Genomic DNA, 19,295 nt, shown 5'->3' with positions numbered 1-19,295 from the left:
GGGTACCTGGACATTGAGGGACTGCGGATCAGGTAAGATCCCAGGTGGGATTGCTGCTTTAGATATTGTTAAGCGGGGACGTCCAGACACTGGTTAAGGGGTTCAGGAAACTAGTCATTCACACCTGGCTTTTATTTCTAGATCGACATTTACACAGACACACACGTGACAAGGACTAATTGTAGTATAATGTAATAAATATATTTATTGTATGTCATTTAAATGGATTTTATTCATATATTTTATTTTAAAGCGGGGTGGGGGCGGGACTAGGTGGCGAGTAGATTTTTTGGTTGGGCGAGTAGATTTTTGAGTGATTTGTCGAACAGTGTGTGTGTGTGTGTGTGTGTGTGTGTGTGTGTGTGTGTGTGTGTGTGTGTGTGTGTGTGTATATATATATATATATATATATATATATATATACACACACACACACATATATATATATATACACACACACACACACACACACACACACACAGTATATACATATAATATCTCTCTCACACACACCACCTGGCTGCAACCCCCCCACCCTCCCGGGGGCAGCGCAACCCCACTCCATCTCCCGCACGGGCCGGGAGGCAGGCACGGTGATCGGGGAAGAAGGGGGACACATCATCCGCCCCCCTCCCCCCCACGGGGGCAGCACAACCCCACTCCATCTCCCGCACGGGCAGGGAGGCAGGCACAAGGATTGGGCAGAAGGGAGACACCACACAGCAGCAGATCGGGAGCGAGCACACGTCACTGGGAGACTCATGAATATTCATGAGCTTCCACTGACGGACAGAAGCAGAAAAAAAAACAGATCCCTTCACTAATTATGTCACCAAATTTCGCCGATCAATACACGGAGAACGAATTGACCTGCAGCTATACAGTTCTTTAGTTAAGTAGAGATTGCCCACATGAAACTATTGAAGTAAAAAAACTAATTAAAAAAAAAAAGACTGAACTGCAGCTTGATAGCATGATTAAGTTTATACATTATAACCAGTCCAGCTTTATTTATAAAGGAAAGCAACAATGATAAAACAATATGTCTGTTAGCAAAAAATATTTACATGTTAGCAAAAATACAGGCAAAGCAAAAATTCGCTACTTTTGATGAAACTGTAACCAATCAGAAAATAAAATGTATTTGTACATAGCTCCAACAACATTCACACAACAATGCATTGTTTCATATACATAATACATTTTTGCTTAAAGATCATACAATTTGATTCTTGGCCTAAGATGGCAACATCGTCAGAAGGAATGGATAGTGAGTCTTTAAAGGAGCAATTCATTCTACTTTTATTTTTTAAACAGGGTGCACCGCTATCTCCCCGCCCCAAGAAGTACACCTTAATAATTTTATGACCAATTGTTGTACCAAAGTTGTGGTTATACCGTTTGTTTCCTCTCTTTCATAAAATCTGCTCAGTCCACGTGCCAAAGACGTCCACCCCTAAAAACACCACACTGCAATAGTTAGAGTGATGTTAGAAAGTCTTTTACCTGGATGAAAATAAAATAAATGTAAAAAAAAACTTTTAGTCAAGTAAAAATATTGTTTTAGCTAAATATTGTAAAGTCATACTAGATTTCTCCAACTTTGTATTATAACAACAAAAAGTACAGTGTAGTAAAAGTTATTTTGTTGCTCAAATTAAATATTTGAGCAACATAGCATTTATTTTAAAATCTTACATATTCATATTTGGCCTAGGTGCAGGAAGAAACAAATTGCATTTGAATGCATGCCTCTACACCTAAAGTAGATTGAAGAAAGGCCAGCTGCTAATTATTCTGTTTCATCCCTCAACACTTACTTTGTCCAGCAAAGCATCCTGTTTAATCTCATCATGTTTAAAGTCTTCATTTACATCCAAGACCAAAATTGGTATGTGTTTGAAGGAATCAAAATCAACTCTAGAGAAGAGGGTGAGAAAAAGAAAAAAAAAAAAAGTAGAAAACATACTGATTACTTCTAATATCTTTCTGTCCATTACTCAGGAGTCAACGGTTCAAGTATATTTTAAGACAAAATTTGATACGCAAGTCTCCAATGTTTCCGAAGTCCTACTATTACAGTAGTTTTGCTGTGTGAAGGAATGATTTTTGCATGCATGACACCTTTCTACAATGAAATAGTATATTCTAGAGCAGGCCTGCACAACACGCGGCCCGCTCACTGTGCGGCCCGTGGCTGCTGCTTTCCCCCCCTCCTCCTCCTGCCGAGCCCCCTTCCTCCCCGGGGGAGCCGAGCCCGCTCTCAAGTGCGGCACTTCCGGCGCGCAGTCCCGCCGTGATGGGAGGGTCGCAGCGTGGGGGGGCGAGGGTCGCGGCGCGGGGGGGCGGAGGGTCGGGGCGGGGGGGCGAGGGGGAGAATGATGTGAGGGGCACGGGGAAGAAGGATGTGAGGTGCAGGGGGGGTGGGATGTGTGTGGTGTGCAGGGGGGTATTGTGTGTTTGATGTGGAGGGGGAGTATTATGTGTGTGGTTGAGTGGGAGAGATGGGGGTATGAGAGATAGATGGGGAGTATCGCAAAGGTTGATAGTGAGGGGTTCTGGGGGAGATATGAGGATGAGGATGATGAGGGGTGCTGGGGGAGATATATGAGGATGACGATGATGAGAAGTGCTGGAGAAAAGATGATGATGATTTTACCCGTGCGGCCCAAATTTTTTTTCCTTGGAGCAGTTTGGCCCTTCTCGCTTAACGAGTTATGCAGGCCTGTTCTAGAGCAAAGGTTTCCAACTTTTTTGGGTTAAGGAATCCTATGTGAAATTGGAGAGGAACCCTAACCCTTTCTAACAGCGCGCCTGAGATCAGATACATTGGGAATTTTTCTGTATTTCGGTACAATTTTCAAATGACCAGAACATTGAACGGAACCCTTTAGGGATGTCAGGGGAACCCAAGGATTCCTAGGAACCCTGGTTAAATAACACTATTCTAGAAGAAAGGCATATTCACCATTTTTACATACCAGTCTAGACATGTAATATTTATGCAAATAAGGTTAAATCCTAATGTGCAAGATATTTTCTGTATACAGTACATTTGTGCTTCCTGCGACACAAAGAAAAGTTGATTTATGCTTCAACAGTTCTTGCAAATTTACAATTTCAGCTACATGAAGTAATCCAGACAAAATAAAAATCATACATTTTGCTTCCTTTTACAACTTAAAATTATTTTTGACAATCAAAAACAGAACATGAAAAAGCAGTGCTGTTGTATATACCAATTTAAGAAAGCAATTCTATTGAATTCAGATTGTTGTAAGACTATTGGTTTAAATGGTTAGTTTTTCAAAGGTAGTAGAAGGAACACAGGGCACAACGGATTTCTGCAAATCTAAACTCATTTATTGAGCCAACACAATGTTTCGACCTCAAAAGGTCTTTATCAAGTGACATAGTGCCACTATGTCACTTGATAAAGACCTCTGAAGTCGAAACGTTGTGTTGGCTCAATAAATGAGTTTAGATTTGCAGAAATCAGTTGTGCCCTGTGTTCCTTCTACTACTGATCTAGGACTGGAAACAGGCTTTCGTTCAAGCACGGGAGCACCGGTAATTGTACCAATCTAACTATTTTTTAAGGTGTGCAGCATTTACTTCATATACCTAGTTTTTCAAAGGGATAGCATTTTATTTTTTTATAGTGCATGTAAGCATTTTTTTTTTAGAAGCAAAAAATGTTTTTCACTGAAGCAGAGGACTTTGGCCCAAAACAGGTGTGGCAAACCGGTGGCTCAAAAGTTGCATGTGGCCCTTCCAGCCCCTGAAGGGAGTGGGAAAAAAAAATCAGAGCTCTGACTGCAGAGACCATAGAGACATGGAAGAGAATATCGAGCGCCTTCTGCCAAGTTCCTATCCTGAGGCCCCCCCCGGTGGTCTCCCAAGCAGCACAGGGAGCATAAACCCTGTTTGCTGAGAGCTCCATGTGGTGCTGGCTGTGGAGACTGCAGAGCCAGGTAGGGACAATCACCACACTGCTCCCTTTCATCTGTCACCCCCACTCTTCTCCCCCCCCCAAATGTTTGACCTCTTTCTCCCCCTTCCACTTGTATTTTGTGTCAGTGTATAGCGCCACCGGCTACATAGTCAGTGTATAGTGCCGTCAAGTTGTACTTCTCACTATACACCGACAGAGTATGTAGCCAGACGGCACTACACAATGACGCAGAGTATAACCTGACGGCACTATACACCAACATGGTCAGGATATGTTCTGTTACAGTGTATATAGTTATTAATTTATTTATTTTTATTCTTATTATGGCTCTCCCAGTCAGGTTGGCCACCCCTGCACTAAAGGGTATTACACTATAGCATGCCCTAACACCCATGTGCTAGGTGTTCGTGCATAAGGGCCTTTGACCCGGGAGTCATCAAATCGCAACCCGTGATACAGCACCCGATTTTGTGATATCTGCCATGGACTTCAATAACAGGCATCTCAGAATCAGCCGCGATAGTGCAAACTGCGTTTTGAGGAATCTCCAGCCTTTAAGTGTTGTTCATGCTGAAGCACGGCCTAATTTAGTATCCAGACAGAGTACTGGGAAGTTATCCCTGGATTAATATTAGCTGTCAAAAGATTAAGGATTCCCTTAAATTAGTTTAGGGAAGGCGAAATACACATTTTCAGGTCAACATTAGAAACAATACAAAATAAAAAGGTGATACAACTGTTCCGTATTACAGAATGTAACAGCAGTCACATCTTCAGTTTGTAATTACACACTATATCTATTAAGAGACCCATTTTATATAATTGTTACAATCAATGCAATTATTACATACAAATGGAAACAAAAAAAAATGCTACTTACTGCATTGTTCTGTCATTTAGCCACTTCTCATGTTTAAAATGTAAACTTTCCAAGAATTCAAGCGCAATTCCTTGTTCCTCTTCTCTACCACGACAGTGTAACCTTTCCATGCATTTCTAGAAAGGAATATAAAAAAACAAATTTAAAAAAATACACACGTACGTTATAATGTTGTTCCGGTTCTGTATTAATAGCTATAAACAGGGCTCGACAAATACACTCGCCTGGGGCGAGTGCATTTTGCCCGCTGTCGAGTACCTGCGGTGGGGTGCAGCAGCGGCGTCTCCCAGCATTCTCCGTCTTATCCCCTGCAACTTGACTGTTTCCTCTGCAGCTCCTGTTAAAATGGCCGCATGGAGTCAAATGACGCGGTGTTGCCATGACAACAAGACGCTACACAATGTCACGTAGCATCTCGTCATGACAACGCGGCGTGATGGCCATTTTAATATGATAGATATATATCTAAATTTGTCACCAGGACAATTGGAACAAGTCCTGTATTTAATCCAGTTTTTCAATGCAAAAATCAGGCTACAAATACCAAAAAGCTTTTTCCTCTTCTTTTAAAAATACATATCTTAACAGCTGCCCAAATGATAAGACAAGTCGAGATTTTTTTAACTCTAATCACATGCTCCAGAGTATATAGAATTACTATGTAAAATAATTAACTGTCCCTAAAAAACAAACATACTTTACACTCAAGTGTAACATCTGTTTATTACACTTAAAACAAGAATAGTCTGTTTTTTCTATACAAGTATCAAAAATTCCCCAGGTACAATTATGATCACCCTAATAATTACAAAAAAGGAATTTTTTTTTACAAGCAAGACAAACCGAAAATGTGACCAGCTAACGACACCGGTAGCAAACTTGGAAACCATTTTGTCAATAGTAAATACATAATTCAGGTATCTAAATACTAGAGTTTAAACGGGCAATACAAGCCTTTTTTTTCTTGCATTTTTTAAATACAGGATAGAAGCAGGGGGTCTCCGGAGATGAACCCCATTAATTTCAGCTTCAGTGACCCCCTGCTTCCAGAGATATTTACCCTCCAAAGGGGGTGCCGGTATCTCTGCAATTTAAAGCCCTCTAGTCACATGGGCCAATAGAAAGCCGTATCTGATGACGTCACTGTGACGGGCAAGGGTAACCAGGCTTCATAATAAAAAGGTTGCCCTTGGGTCCCATGTGTCCCTGGCAGCTACCCAGCACTATAAGCCAGGTTCCAGGTATATGTACATATAAAGTTAAAGTGACCTCTGCTTTTCCACTTTCCATGTTCCCTTTTCCCCAGACTCATGAAACTTTGTGGGTAAGTTTTGGTGGGATATTTGGGTAAGAATGCAATTCTTTGGGTTGCAGGAGTTCAGGGTCCAGAGCTACCGGTGTTACCTTCATTCTACCCGATGTGCAGGCACTATTTGCTGGTACGGGAGTAGAATTACACCGGGGCTGTCCAGCGTCCCCCAGACTCCTGAGTTGAGCCCCGATATCCCAGTCCTAAGTCCCTTACAGTCATGAGTCTCCCCAATGTCCTCCATGTATTAAAGTATATTTTACTAGCTGAGAGACCCGGCGTTGCCTGTGAGGGAGGGACAGTGGACAGGTGGGGGGGGGGGGAGAGACAGTGGACAGGAGTGGGGGGCACAGTGTCACACCCCCCCCCCAACAGTGACACACACACACACCCCGACAGTGACAACCCCCCCAACAGTGACACACCCCCCCCCAACAGTGACACACACCCCCCAACAGTGACACCCACACACCCCAACAGTGACACACACACACACACCCCAACAGTGACACACACACACACACACACACACCCCAACAGTGACACAGACACACACACCCCAACAGTGACACACACATACACACACCCCAACAGTGACACACACACACACACACACCAACAGTGACATACACACCAACAGTGACACACACACACCCCAACAGTGACACACACACACACACCCCAACAGTGACACACACACACACCCCAACAGTGACACACACACACACACACACCAACAGTGACATACACACCAACAGTGACACACACAGTGTGACACCGGCCAGCACGGCGGTCACATGCTGCAGCGGTGCGTACAGCTCCCCATTAATGCTCCGCAGCTGGCCGCCCACGCTCACCTGGCCCCGCTCGTTAAACCCGTACCCGGACTTAACGATGCGGACTACCCGCGGGCCCTGCCCCCGGGCCTGCCGGGCCGAACCCCTGGCCCCCACCGCCCCCGTTCAGCTGACTGGAGTGAATCCCTTCCCCATCCTCATCCGCCATCTTTACCACGGGAGGAGCAGCCAGGCGGGACGGGTCACGGGACCAGCGCGTCACCAGTCGCAGGGGAAGCTGGGGGATGTAGTCCGGCGGCGGCTGTCAGTGTGTGCGGTTCCAGGGGGAGGCAGTCAAAATCAAAGGCAGGTAAACAGACACAATCAGGGAGGTGAGCTGCAGGAGGGGGGGCGGGCGGGGGGAGCTGGCGGGGAGATGAGCTGGGGGGGTGATGGCGGTCCGGGCCACTGGGTGAAGAGGACAGTGGCCGGGTGGTTGTGCGTGTGTGTGGCATTTGGGTGAGGCCGAGGTGGAAGGTGAGCTGCGGGTGAGTAGGAGAAGAGAAGTGGATAGAGATATATATATATATATATATATATATATATATATATATATATATATATACACACCCCGCATTAACGTACGCAATGGGACCGGAGCATGTATGTAAAGCGAAAATGTACTTAAAGTGAAGCACTACCTTTTTCCACTTACCGATGCATGTACTGTACTGCAATCGTCATATACGTGCATAACTGATGTAAATAATGCATTAGTAACAGGCTTTATAGTCTCCCCGCTTGTGCACAGCTTCGGTACAGGTAGGGAGCCAGTATTGCTGTTCAGGATGTGCTGACAGGCACATGCGTGAGCTGCCATTTGCCTATTGGGCGACATGTACTTACTCGCGAGTGTACTTAAAGTGAGTGTACTTAAAGCGGGGTATGCCTGTAGTGTTCGACAAACCTATACATTTGCTCGCCCCGGGCGAGTGGATTTAACCCCCGGGCGAGTAAATATTGGCCCAAGCAGCACACGTTTGGTACTAGGTGGCGAGTAGATTTTTTTGTGTGGCGAGTAGATTTTTTGGTGATTTGTCAACCACTGTGTATATATATATATATATATATATATATATATATATATATATATATATATATATATATATATATATATATATATATATATTGCAGACCTGTCTAAGACATGCAAATGAACATACAGTAATATTTACAGTTTCTTTATGCTTTACTGTGGAGGGTTTTTGTCACTTTTTTTTACCCACCATAACAATAGTGGTGATTACCTAGTCTAGTCTCAAACCTGCTTAGCCATTAAGACCAACCTCACACTGATGATACCCAGTTGTGTAATACGAGCTTGAGACAAAAGGTGCTCATTTGCATGTCATTTCCCAGAATCCCTTGCTGCAGTGGAAGCGCTGTATGCTGGGCGACAATGGGGAAAGACAGGGTTGCAGACCTGTCTAAGACATGCAAACGAACATACAGTAATATTTACAGTTGGTATATATATATATATATATATATATATATATATATATATATATATATATATATATATATATATATATATATACACACACACATACACATACACACACACACGGTTTGATACATTTCTTATAAGGCTCTATGCAGCTTGCCCAGGCATCCAGTTAAGGTGCCAGTAAGTCTGCATAGGGTCGATAGTTCAAAGGGGAGAGGATGTCCAGAGGTGGGAAAACGTTTGATGAGCAAGGAAAGGGCGAATGGCCAGGTCCGGACTACAAAGGGCACCCTGCGGGGACACCTTTTGTAGTTTCCAGACGGTGGAGCCGGCCCTGCAGGTGGCAATGAGTTAGCCAAGGAGGATGCGGCCACAGAGTCTGCTCTCCTTTTGGCTAAAATCATATTTCCCGCTCACCCGGCGTTCCTAGCCTGCTGGGCACACCTATTCCTCTAACGTCAGCCGGGTACGAGCCCCTCTTTCTATTGGCTGACTAGGAGGAATTCCGACGCTCCGATTGGCTGCTCCTTCCCCCTCCGTTCTGGGGATAGCCCAGCGGAGTGTATGTAAGGTGCTGACCAAGAGAGGGCGTAAATCCATCCAATCCAACCAATACGGTGAGTCGATGAAGCTACAGCGGACTTTTCAAAGTTGCTCTGTTCGAAATAACAGAGCGACCGGCTTCGTTTGGAAGCCTGAAAAGTTTGCTTTGCAGAGACTAAGTCCCGTCTTTTGCGCCCAAGTTCTCAAAATCGAATGGAACGGTCACTGATAGGAATTGAAGCCGAAAAGAGGACCAGGAGAACCATGGGATATATCCCGGTTAGGGTAAGCTCATACAAGTGGACGGTCTGCACCTAGGAAAGCCTAGATTTTTCCCCCAGACCCACAGTAAGTGTATTTTTAAATGTTCCTTGTGTATTTCTTCTTGTTGAACGTGGAATTACCAAAATAAAGGCAATTTGTTTGTGCTATCTTGTTCTGCCTAATGAATGATCCCGGTAATATATAAAATGGTGTAAAAAAGGTACCTGGTCTCCTGTGACAGCCACGGCTTCCTAATGCCGTACAGGGCCAGGGTGCATTGAAAATTAGTCACACAGTGAACCCTGAAGTGCCTACCGGCACCCACTACGGAATTAAGTACCTCTGGAACCAGGGGGATCAGCTCCGGAGAACCCCTGGTTTAAGTGTGTGTGTGTGTGTGTATGTGTATGTGTATGTGTATGTGTATGTGTGTATGTGTATGTGTGTATGTGTGTATGTGTATGTGTGTATGTGTGTATGTGTATGTGTGTATGTGTGTATGTGTATGTGTGTGTGTGTGTTAGAAACCACACACAAAGAACGGCTTGGATTGCCTCAAAGTTAACTAATGAGCTTTACCTCTGGTGTAGCTTTAAGGTAGACCATACCATCCAGCTCTATTTCACTTTCAAACTGATTCAAAAACCATGTGTGCCAGTCTTGATAAATAGCCCATTCCGTTTCACTGATGTTTCCAGATTCAAATAAGTTTGAAGCAAACACATACCTATAGCAAAAACAGTAAAAGGTTATATACCTAAAAGCAACATTGTAAAACAAATACAATCTACAGTATTATAATAAAATAGTAAGGACTTCAAGTGTCCCTCCACACATACACAAAAGTATTGTGGTATTTCTGTAGTCACCCACAATATGCATTAGCCATGCAAAACAAAACCCCCAAATTCCTCCAAAAAGTATTTTAAATAATAAAAATACAGGGCCTGCGGGAAACTGGCAAAATCCCTCATCTGTAGCCGTTTTTCACCATACTTTCGGAAACTGCCCCTATTTTGACCAGTACTCTGACCCTTTTCTCATTGTGCACCACACTTCCTTCCCACCTCACCAGCCATGGGAGGGGGGGGGAGAGGGTTCCCTCAAACACCAGGAAGGTAAGGGGGGGGTTGGGAGGGGGAGAGAGGCTGCCAGCGACAAGTGGATTATTCCAATGATTATAAATAAAAGGCAAATGTGACTTGGTGTAAGGTCATGTGTCAAAGTCATGGTTACCGCAGTGAGCATCCCTCCACTGATTTGACCACATCCTTTCATGACAAACATTTCCTTTCAGCAGGTTAATCCAAAAAAAAAAAAATACATACTGTAATTTTAGATTTTTCCCCAGAGACTCAAAACAGTCATATTTAAAATGTCAAACATTAATAATAAAAAAATAAATTAAAAAAGTGCTACATCTGTGAAGAGAAGTACCGTTCTTTACTGGGTAATTAGACTAAATTTTTGTAGATTATAAAAAATATATATTATAGTAGTTTGCTATATTTTGTCTTTCATCTATGCGAGACATTTACCAAGTGATCATTTTTGCAAGACCTGATCGGTTCTCTCCATATACTATACTTTTATATTTCCTGGGAGCACCACCACAAAGCCTATATTACACTTATACGTCTACTTGGGTGGTAATGATCTACAGATATTCCCCTCTTACCTGTCGCTGTATACCGATCTCTCAAAAAACTGCACAGGATGTTCAGCTTCAAGTAATTTAGCAGATACTGGCTTTAGTTGTGCCTTTACTCTACTAAGGCATGCGTACGTCTGAAATGTGTAAGCCCATCTAGTAGGTTTATCGTACAGCATTTGAAGGAGGTTTCCCCCACTCTTCTGAGATGTTGACAGTTCCTAGGAAGGAGAAAAAAATATATATACAAAAATAAATAATGTTGAATGTTTATTTTCAAATTTATTAAAAACGTATTGTAGTTGTGCTGAGTAAACAGATAAATCAGTTAAAGAACATGTGGAAGTCCAATGATTAAAGTATGAACAGGAACTAAATAGAACACTTGACTTCAGTTTGTGGCCTCAGGGTCAAATCCAGCCCCCAAAAGGACTGCGGAGTTGCCCTTGGACTGCCTGCCTCTGCTAATTTCAGTTGCAAGGCTAAGGCCCCGGTAACGCCGCTGTAACGCGCGCCCGCGAGATTGGCGGCGTGTTCAGTCGATTCCCCGGTCTGCAGCTCACTGCAGCAAGAGAGACCGGGGGGGGGGGGGGCCTGGCGGGGGAGTGACGGGGCGCGGCCATGACGTCACCTAGCAGGTTCGCCCTCATTGGCTGAACCGCCAGGGGCGTGCCTAATCGCTCGACGCGAGTCCTGCTCTCAATTCTATTGAGAGCAGGAGCAACTCTCGCCGAAGCGCTGCGGCCCCCCCTCGCAGCGGGCCCGGCGCCATTGAGGGGAGGGCTCGCGGACGCTGTAGTAGGCAGCGGGGGCAAGGCCTAAAGCAGCTTCAGTGCAATTTTCACCTTGGTTATTGGTAAAGTATTTCTAATCTGCCCCTTTGGAAAATGAGTTGAATAACAGTGATCTAGAGAAATGAAGAGAGTAGAACAGGAAGAAGGAAAATTAAACGACCATGAGGGACTAACAGTGGAAACAAAAGGATCATAAAATAGAACAGATTAGATTGTAAGTTCTTTAGAGCAGAGACCTCATTACCTACTATACTGGTGTATTTTAAAATGACTAATATATAGAGATAGATATATAGAGATAGATATACACACAAAGTTTATTGAATTTGTAGTATGCGATAGACGGGAAGGGATACAGAATGAAGAAAGGAAATGGTGGAGGGGGCGGTAGGAGGGAACAAAACTTAAATGGGGTGAGCAAATACAAGTTCCATTACATCATTTGGGCACAGAAAGCAGCGTTTGACAATTAAATGAAAATGTATCGTGAGCAAAAAAAAAAAACACTAGATGTTCATTATTGTAACATTGAATTTATATATAGATACACAAATATTTAAAACAAGCCCATCTCTGGCTATCATTCGTTTGTGACCAGACCAGGGAGAAACGAGAATAAATCTACAGATTCAATAATTTAGTTGAGTGTGATCCTGGGCTATTGTAATGCAACCAAGGGTCCCATATCGTCTTCAATACAATTAGTGCACTGGTCATCAAGAACAGGGGTGCACAAACTGGGGGGAGTGAGGCGCTTACAGAGGCCCCACGCTCTTCCCCAAAGCATTTAAAAATTAAATGCTGGGGAGTGCACTCGAGGCCTCTAAGTTCCCATACCTTGTCTCCGGCGGCTTCTAGCGACGCATCGCCATGGCAACGTGACATCAGATGACATCGTGACACAGTAAGAAGGGACACGCAAGCAGGGGAAAAGTTTGCGCACCCATGATCTAGAAGGCTCATGTTTTACGATAATAATCATATCACAGACCTTGTTATTAACTGCCTTGATTGACGGGGTTGACACTTGTTTCCAATTGCGATCCTGATTGCTGACGTGTTTTATCAAAGTAGGCCTATGTATGTCCCAATCCATATTTTCAGAGGGCCTGCTGACCAGCACTGAACCAATGTCCCATAGTGGTCATTGACCCATGATTGGATAAACATCTTGATTTTATTGCAGAACAACTTGTAAGTATGAAGGCACGAACACCAGGAATTGAACCAGGTTCCCTTGCTTCAAACTCAGTGCCAGTCAGTGTCTTTAGTCACTGAGCCGCTCCTTCTCCTCCATTATATCTGAAAAACTTTAGCAATTCTCACCTCATGGCCATCTTCAGTGCTTTGAACATTACACCATTTTGCAATAGGTTCAGGGACAACCTCCCATTCATCGCTGGCTTTTTCTAGCATTTGAACAAATGTGGATTTCCCTGCCGCTGTGGTAAAAAAAAACAATGTACTCATTTTGATCATTTGAAAATATATCACTTTGCTACTCCATAAAAGTCACCTTCCATGCTGGAAGACACCTTAGAGCCCATGGGGCAGACCGGCTTAATAAATGTGGGCCTTTACATGTCACAATGATCAACGTAAAAGACACTGCAAGATTATCGCATGACAATGCATTCCTCCACGTTAAAAGCAGTATTAAAGTATTGAGGGGTTTCTGTATCCAAGTCTCGCAGGTGCAAAAACAAAAACGCACTAGGATTAAAGGGAGGGGAAAAAAACATGCTCATAGAAAGAAACTATATTTTGTTTATTAAATCTGATGCAGTGCTTTTTGCTCTAGCTTCAGAGTAACAATTTAGTGTTATTGTAGCTCTTAAAGAGAGATATTACACACATTACTTTTTCCTATACTGTGAACAATTGTTAGCCTGTCCCTCAGGTCAACATTTTTAATCAAAGAGAAAGTAGCATGAATTATCGTCACTAATCGCTTTGGAGAAGACATTTTTTAAAACAAAAAACGCAGAACTGAAACTTATCAGGAAGACTGAACACCCTGCAAAAGCATATAGTTTAAACGGAATCACTTTAAAAGTTAAAGCTTCCCAAACGTTATATTTTTGTATTAAAAGACCCTACATTTAGCCTTTTAAAGAGCCCCCCTCCCCACTATCCTTGGAGGCACTGTCGCTCTAAAATACAATATTGACACGTTATTCGTGCTGTCATGACCTAGCCACAATTAATTCACAACCACATACACTTTTAAATATAATTAATTGTATGTAAGTGTGTGGCCTTTATTGAATAAACACTGCACTGTTAGTAATGTAAAGTGCAACAGCAATTGGCGGCAATTTCCCGAACCCTGCATTAAAATTCCCTTCCCCACTTAAACATTTCCAGGCTCTTAATCTTCAAATGACAAGAAAATAAACAACGAAAATCCACGTCTCTTTCTAGCCATGGGGTGTATACGCATTTCTTGATTTCGGTGCCTGCTACTTAGTGCCATCCAACTTTGACACGTTTAACCCCTTATACCTTCTAGGAAATCTTTACTGTATGGCTGTTGGTTAACGATTGTACCCGCAATGCCAATCACCAAAGCATAAACGTCAAGAAAGTTGGTACAGGACATCGATAAACCCTCACCCATTTTGCACTTACCGATATTTCCCTCGATTGAAAGTTTCTTGGACCTTTTCTCAAAACTGCTGTCAAAACGTGGACTGTGACATATTCTTTTGGGGGGTATAGCCATAGCTGTGACTATTGTGCTGCTATTATTCCCTTTTGCAAAGCGCGCGCGTTCTGCTCTCGATTCTCTCTAGGTCTGAGTGAGGCGCCTCCCACCCGACCAGTCAGGGCTCAGCCACCTGTTCACATAAGGCTAAGGCCCCGCTCCCAGAGTCAGCGTGCCCGCACTGCAGACAGGCGGGGCGCTGACATACGTGGGGGGTGGGGGGTGTTTGAACGTGGGTGGGGGGTGTTTGAACGTGGGTGGGGGGTGTTTGAACGTGGGTGGGGGGTGTTTGAACGTGGGTGGGGGGTGTTTGAACGTGGGTGGGGGGTGTTTGAACGTGGGGTGGGGGTGTTTGAACGTGGGGGGGGTGGGGGTGTTTGAACGTGGGGGGGGTGGGGGTGTTTGAACGTGGGGGGGGTGGGGGTGTTTGAACGTGGGGGGGGTGGGGGTGTTTGAACGTGGGGGGGTGGGGGTGTTTGAACGTGGGGGGGGTGGGGGTGTTTGAACGTGGGGGGGGTGGGGGTGTTTGAACGTGGGGGGGGTGGGGGTGTTTGAACGTGGGGGGGTGGGGGTGTTTGAACGTGGGGGGGTGGGGGTGTTTGAACGTGGGGGGGGTGGGGGTGTTTGAACGTGGGGGGGGTGGGGGTGTTTGAACGTGGGGGGGGTGGGGGTGTTTGAACGTGGGGGGGGTGGGGGTGTTTGAACGTGGGGGGGGGTGGGGGTGTTTGAACGTGGGGGGGGTGGGGGTGTTTGAACGTGGGGGGGGTGGGGGTGTTTGAACGTGGGGGGGGGTGGGGGTGTTTGAACGTGGGGGGGGGTGGGGGTGTTTGAACGTGGGGGGGGGTGGGGGTGTTTGAACGTGGGGGGGGGTGGGGGTGTTTGAACGTGGGGGGGGTGGGGGTGTTTGAACGTGGGGGGGGGTGGGGGTGTTTGAACGTGGGGGGGGGTGGGGGTGTTTGAACGTGGGGGGGGTGGGGGTGTTTGAACGTGGGGGGGTGGGGGTGTTTGAACGTGGGGGGGGGTGTTTGAACGTGGGGGGGGTGGGGGTGTTTGAACGTGGGGGGGGGGTGTTTGAACGTGGGGGGGGGGGGTGTTTGAACGTGGGGGGGGGGGGTGTTTGAACGTGGGGGGGGGGGGTGTTTGAACGTGGGGGGGGGGGGGTGTTTGAACGTGGGGGGGTGGGGGTGTTTGAACGTGGGGGGGGTGGGGGTGTTTGAACGTGGGGGGGGTGGGGGTGTTTGAACGTGGGGGGGGTGGGGGTGTTTGAACGTGGGGGGGGTGGGGGTGTTTGAACGTGGGGGGGGTGGGGGTGTTTGAACGTGGGGGGGGTGGGGGTGTTTGAACGTGGGGGGGGTGGGGGTGTTTGAACGTGGGGGGGGGGGGTGTTTGAACGTGGGGGGGGGGGTGTTTGAACGTGGGGGGGGGGTGTTTGAACGTGGGGGGGGGGGTGTTTGAACGTGGGGGGGGGGGGTGTTTGAACGTGGGGGGGGGGGGTGTTTGAACGTGGGGGGGGGGGGTGTTTGAACGTGGGGGGGGGGTGTTTGAACGTGGGGGGGGGGTGTTTGAACGTGGGGGGGTGTTTGAACGTGGGGGGGGGGGTGTTTGAACGTGGGGGGGGGGGTGTTTGAACGTGGGGGGGGGGGTGTTTGAACGTGGGGGGGGGGGTGTTTGAACGGGGGGGGGGGGTGTTTGAACGTGGGGGGGGGGGTGTTTGAACGTGGGGGGGGGGGTGTTTGAACGTGGGGGGGGGGGTGTTTGAACGTGGGGGGGGGGGTGTTTGAACGTGGGGGGGGGGTGTTTGAACGTGGGGGGGTGTTTGAACGTGGGGGGTGGGGGTGTTTGAACGTGGGGGGGGGGGGTGGGGGTGTTTGAACGTGGGGGGGGGGGGGTGGGGGTGTTTGACCGTGGGGGGGGGGGGGGTGGGGGTGTTTGACCGTGGGGGGGGGGGGTGGGGGTGTTTGACCGTGGGGGGGGGGGGTGGGGGTGTTTGACCGTGGGGGGGGGGGGGGTGTTTGACCGTGGGGGGGGGGGGGTGTTTGACCGTGGGGGGGGGGGGGGTGTTTGACCGTGGGGGGGGGGGGGGGTGGGGGTGTTTGACCGTGGGGGGGTTGGGTGTTTGACCGTGGGGGGGGGGGGGTGTTTGACCGTGGGGGGGGGGGGGGTGTTTGACCGTGGGGGGGGGGGGGTGTTTGACCGTGGGGGGGGGGGGGGGTGTTTGACCGTGGGGGGGGGGGGGTGTTTGACCGTGGGGGGGGGGGGTGTTTGACCGTGGGGGGGGGGGGTGTTTGACCGTGGGGGGGGGGGGTGTTTGACCGTGGGGGGGGGGGGGTGTTTGACCGTGGGGGGGGGGGTGTTTGACCGTGGGGGGGGGGGTGTTTGACCGTGGGGGGGGGGGTGTTTGACCGGGGGGGGGGTGTTTGACCGTGGGGGGGGGGGGTGTTTGACCGTGGGGGGGGGGGGTGTTTGACCGTGGGGGGGGGGGTGTTTGACCGTGGGGGGGGGGGTGTTTGACCGTGGGGGGGGGGGGTGTTTGACCGTGGGGGGGTGGGGGTGTTGACCGGGGGGGGGGGGGGTTGACCGGGGGGGGGGGGTGTGTTTGACGGGAGGGGTGTTTGACGGGGGGGGGTGTTTGACGGGGGGGGTGTTTGACGGGGGGGGTGTTTGACGGGGGGGGTGTGTTTGACGGGGGGGTGTGTGTTTGACGGGGGTGTGTGTTTGACGGGGGGGGGGTGTTTGACGGGGGGGGGGGGTGTTTGACGGGGGGGGGGGGTGTTTGACGGGGGGGGGTTTGACGGGGGGGGGGGGTGTTTGACGGGGGTGTGTGTGTTTGACGGGGGGGTGTGTTTGACGGGGGGGGGTGTTTGACGGGGGGGGGTGTTTGACGGGGGGGGGTGTTTGACGGGGGGTGTTTGACGGGGGGGGGTGTTTGACGGGGGGGGGTGTTTGACGGAGGGGGTGTGTTTGACGGGGGGGTGTGTTTGACGGGGGGTGTGTTTGACGGGGGGGGGTGTTTGACGAGGGGGGGTGTTTGACGAGGGGGGGTGTGTTTGACGAGGGGGGGGTGTGTTTGACGGGGGGGGTGTGTTTGACGGGGGGGTGTGTTTGACGGGGGGGGTGTTTGACGGGGGGGGTTGAGCGGGAGGGGGAGGGAGGGGCCTTAGGCCTCGGTCCTGCTGCGCTTGTTGGTGCGGGCGGCCACACGCGAGTTCCCCAACCAGCAGGGGAATCCTGCTGAGCCTGTCCCGGTCCTCCCTGGCTGCACAGCGCACTACACGCTGTGGCGCATCAGCCGCTAGGGGATACAAGAGAATGGTGTTCCCTAGCGTTGACGCGTCACGTGGTGTGGCTGTGAGCCAATGGGGAAGGGAGGCTTCGGGAGGAGGAGAGGCTTCGGGGAGGGGAGGGGGGGGGAGGTTTGAGCGGGTGGGGGAGGTTTGAGCGGGTGGGGGAGGTTTGAGCGGGGGGGGGGGGAGGTTTGAGCGGGGGGGGGGAGGTTTGAGCGGGGGGGGGGGGAGGTTTGAGCGGGGGGGGGGGAGGTTTGAGCGGGGGGGAGGTTTGAGCGGGGGGGGGGTTTGAGCGGGGGGGGAGGTTTGAGCGGGGGGGGGGTTTGAGCGGGGGGGGAGGTTTGAGCGGGGGGGGAGGTTTGAGCGGGAGGGGGGGGAGGTTTGAGCGGGAGGGGGGGGAGGTTTGAGCGGGAGGGGGGGAGGTTTGAGCGGGAGGGGGGGGTGGTTTGAGCGGGAGGGGGGGGTGGTTTGAGCGGGAGGGGGGGGTGGTTTGAGCGGGAGGGGGGGGTGGTTTGAGCGGGGGGGGGGTTTGAGCGGGAGGGGGGGGGAGGTTTGAGCGGGAGGGGGGGGAGGTTTGAGCGGGAGGGGGGGGGGAGGTTTAAGCGGGAGGGGGGGAGGTTTGAGCGGGAGGGGGGGGGGAGGTTTGAGCGGGAGGGGGGGGGAGGTTTGAGCGGGAGGGGGGGGGGGAGGTTTGAGCGGGAGGGGGCGGGAGAGGTTTGAGCGGGAGGGGGGGGAGAGGTTTGAGCGGGAGGGGGGGGGGAGAGGTTTGAGCGGGAGGGGGGGGGGAGAGGTTTGAGCGGGAGGGGGGGGAGAGGTTTGAGCGGGAGGAGGGGGGGAGAGGTTTGAGCGGGAGGGGGGGGGGAGAGGTTTGAGCGGGAGGGGGGGGGGAGAGGTTTGAGCGGGAGGGGGGAGGAGAGGTTTGAGCGGGAGGGGGGGGGAGAGATTTGAGCGGGAGGGGGGGGGAGAGGTTTGAGCGGGAGGGGGGGGGAGAGGTTTGAGCGGGAGGGGGGGGGGAGAGGTTTGAGCGGGAGGGGGGGGGAGAGGTTTGAGCGGGAGGGGGGGGGAGAGGTTTGAGCGGGAGGGGGGGGGAGAGGTTTGAGCGGGACGGGGGGGGAGAGGTTTGAGCGGGAGGGGGGGGGAGAGGTTTGAGCGGGAGGGGGGGGGAGAGGTTTGAGCGGGAGGGGGGGGAGAGGTTTGAGCGGGAGGGGGGGGGAGAGGTTTGAGCGGGAGGGGGGGGGAGAGGTTTGAGCGGGAGGGGGGGGGAGAGGTTTGAGCGGGAGGGGAGGGAGGTTTGAGCGGGAGGGGGGGGGTCTTAGGCCTCGGTCCCGCTGCGCTTGTTGGTGCGGGCGGCCACACGCGAGTTCCCCACCAGCAGGGGAATCCTGCTGAGCCTGTCCCGGTCCTCCCTGGCTGCACAGCGCACTACACGCTGTGGCGCATCAGCCGCTAGGGGATACAAGAGAATGGTGTTCCCTAGCGTTGACGCGTCACGTGGTGTGGCTGTGAGCCAATGGGGAGGGGAGGCTTCGGGAGGAGGAGGGGCTTCGGGGAGCGGGGAGGAGTGTGGAGTGAAAGCGTGAGTGCCTGTCTGTGTGTGTGTCTGAGTGCGTGCGTGCCTGTCT

The 19,295-nt window shown here is 49.9% G+C and overlaps 1 protein-coding gene across 3 annotated transcripts; it reads right to left on the bottom strand.

Annotated features, from left to right (window-relative positions):
* Positions 1 to 962: 962 nt before the first annotated feature.
* On the bottom strand, positions 963 to 14,490 carry LOC142494539 (deoxycytidine kinase 2-like). 3 transcript variants are annotated; one of them, XM_075599008.1, is made up of 7 exons: positions 14,314 to 14,490; positions 13,009 to 13,124; positions 10,916 to 11,109; positions 9,817 to 9,964; positions 4,836 to 4,951; positions 1,821 to 1,920; positions 970 to 1,470 (listed from the first exon to the last, which is right to left on the bottom strand). In XM_075599008.1, exons 1-7 carry the CDS (start codon positions 14,405 to 14,407, stop codon positions 1,429 to 1,431), a joined length of 810 nt encoding a protein of 269 aa, XP_075455123.1. In that variant the 5' UTR covers positions 14,408 to 14,490; the 3' UTR covers positions 970 to 1,428. The 3 variants fall into 3 exon arrangements, with proteins under 3 accessions (XP_075455125.1, XP_075455123.1, XP_075455124.1); XM_075599009.1 differs by having other exon boundaries at positions 974 to 1,506; XM_075599010.1 differs by lacking the exon at positions 13,009 to 13,124 and having other exon boundaries at positions 963 to 1,470; positions 14,314 to 14,437.
* Positions 14,491 to 19,295: the final 4,805 nt, after the last annotated feature.

The sequence above is a fragment of the Ascaphus truei genome, chromosome 5 (assembly GCF_040206685.1).
Source record: "Ascaphus truei isolate aAscTru1 chromosome 5, aAscTru1.hap1, whole genome shotgun sequence".
NCBI classification, from domain to species: Eukaryota; Metazoa; Chordata; class Amphibia; order Anura; family Ascaphidae; genus Ascaphus; species Ascaphus truei.
Note: the sequence above shows the minus strand (reverse complement) of the source record. Positions and strands in the feature narration are given on the sequence as shown.

Coding starts and splice junctions, on each gene's coding strand:
- LOC142494539 (XM_075599008.1), bottom strand. CDS start 14,407: ATGGCTATACCCCCCAAAAGAATATGTCACAGTCCACGTTTTGACAGC. Junction 13,125..14,313: donor TTCAATCGAGGGAAATATCG/GTAAGTGCAAAA, acceptor TTTTTACCACAG/CGGCAGGGAAATCCACATTT. Junction 11,110..13,008: donor GCACTGAAGATGGCCATGAG/GTGAGAATTGCT, acceptor TCTCCTTCCTAG/GAACTGTCAACATCTCAGAA.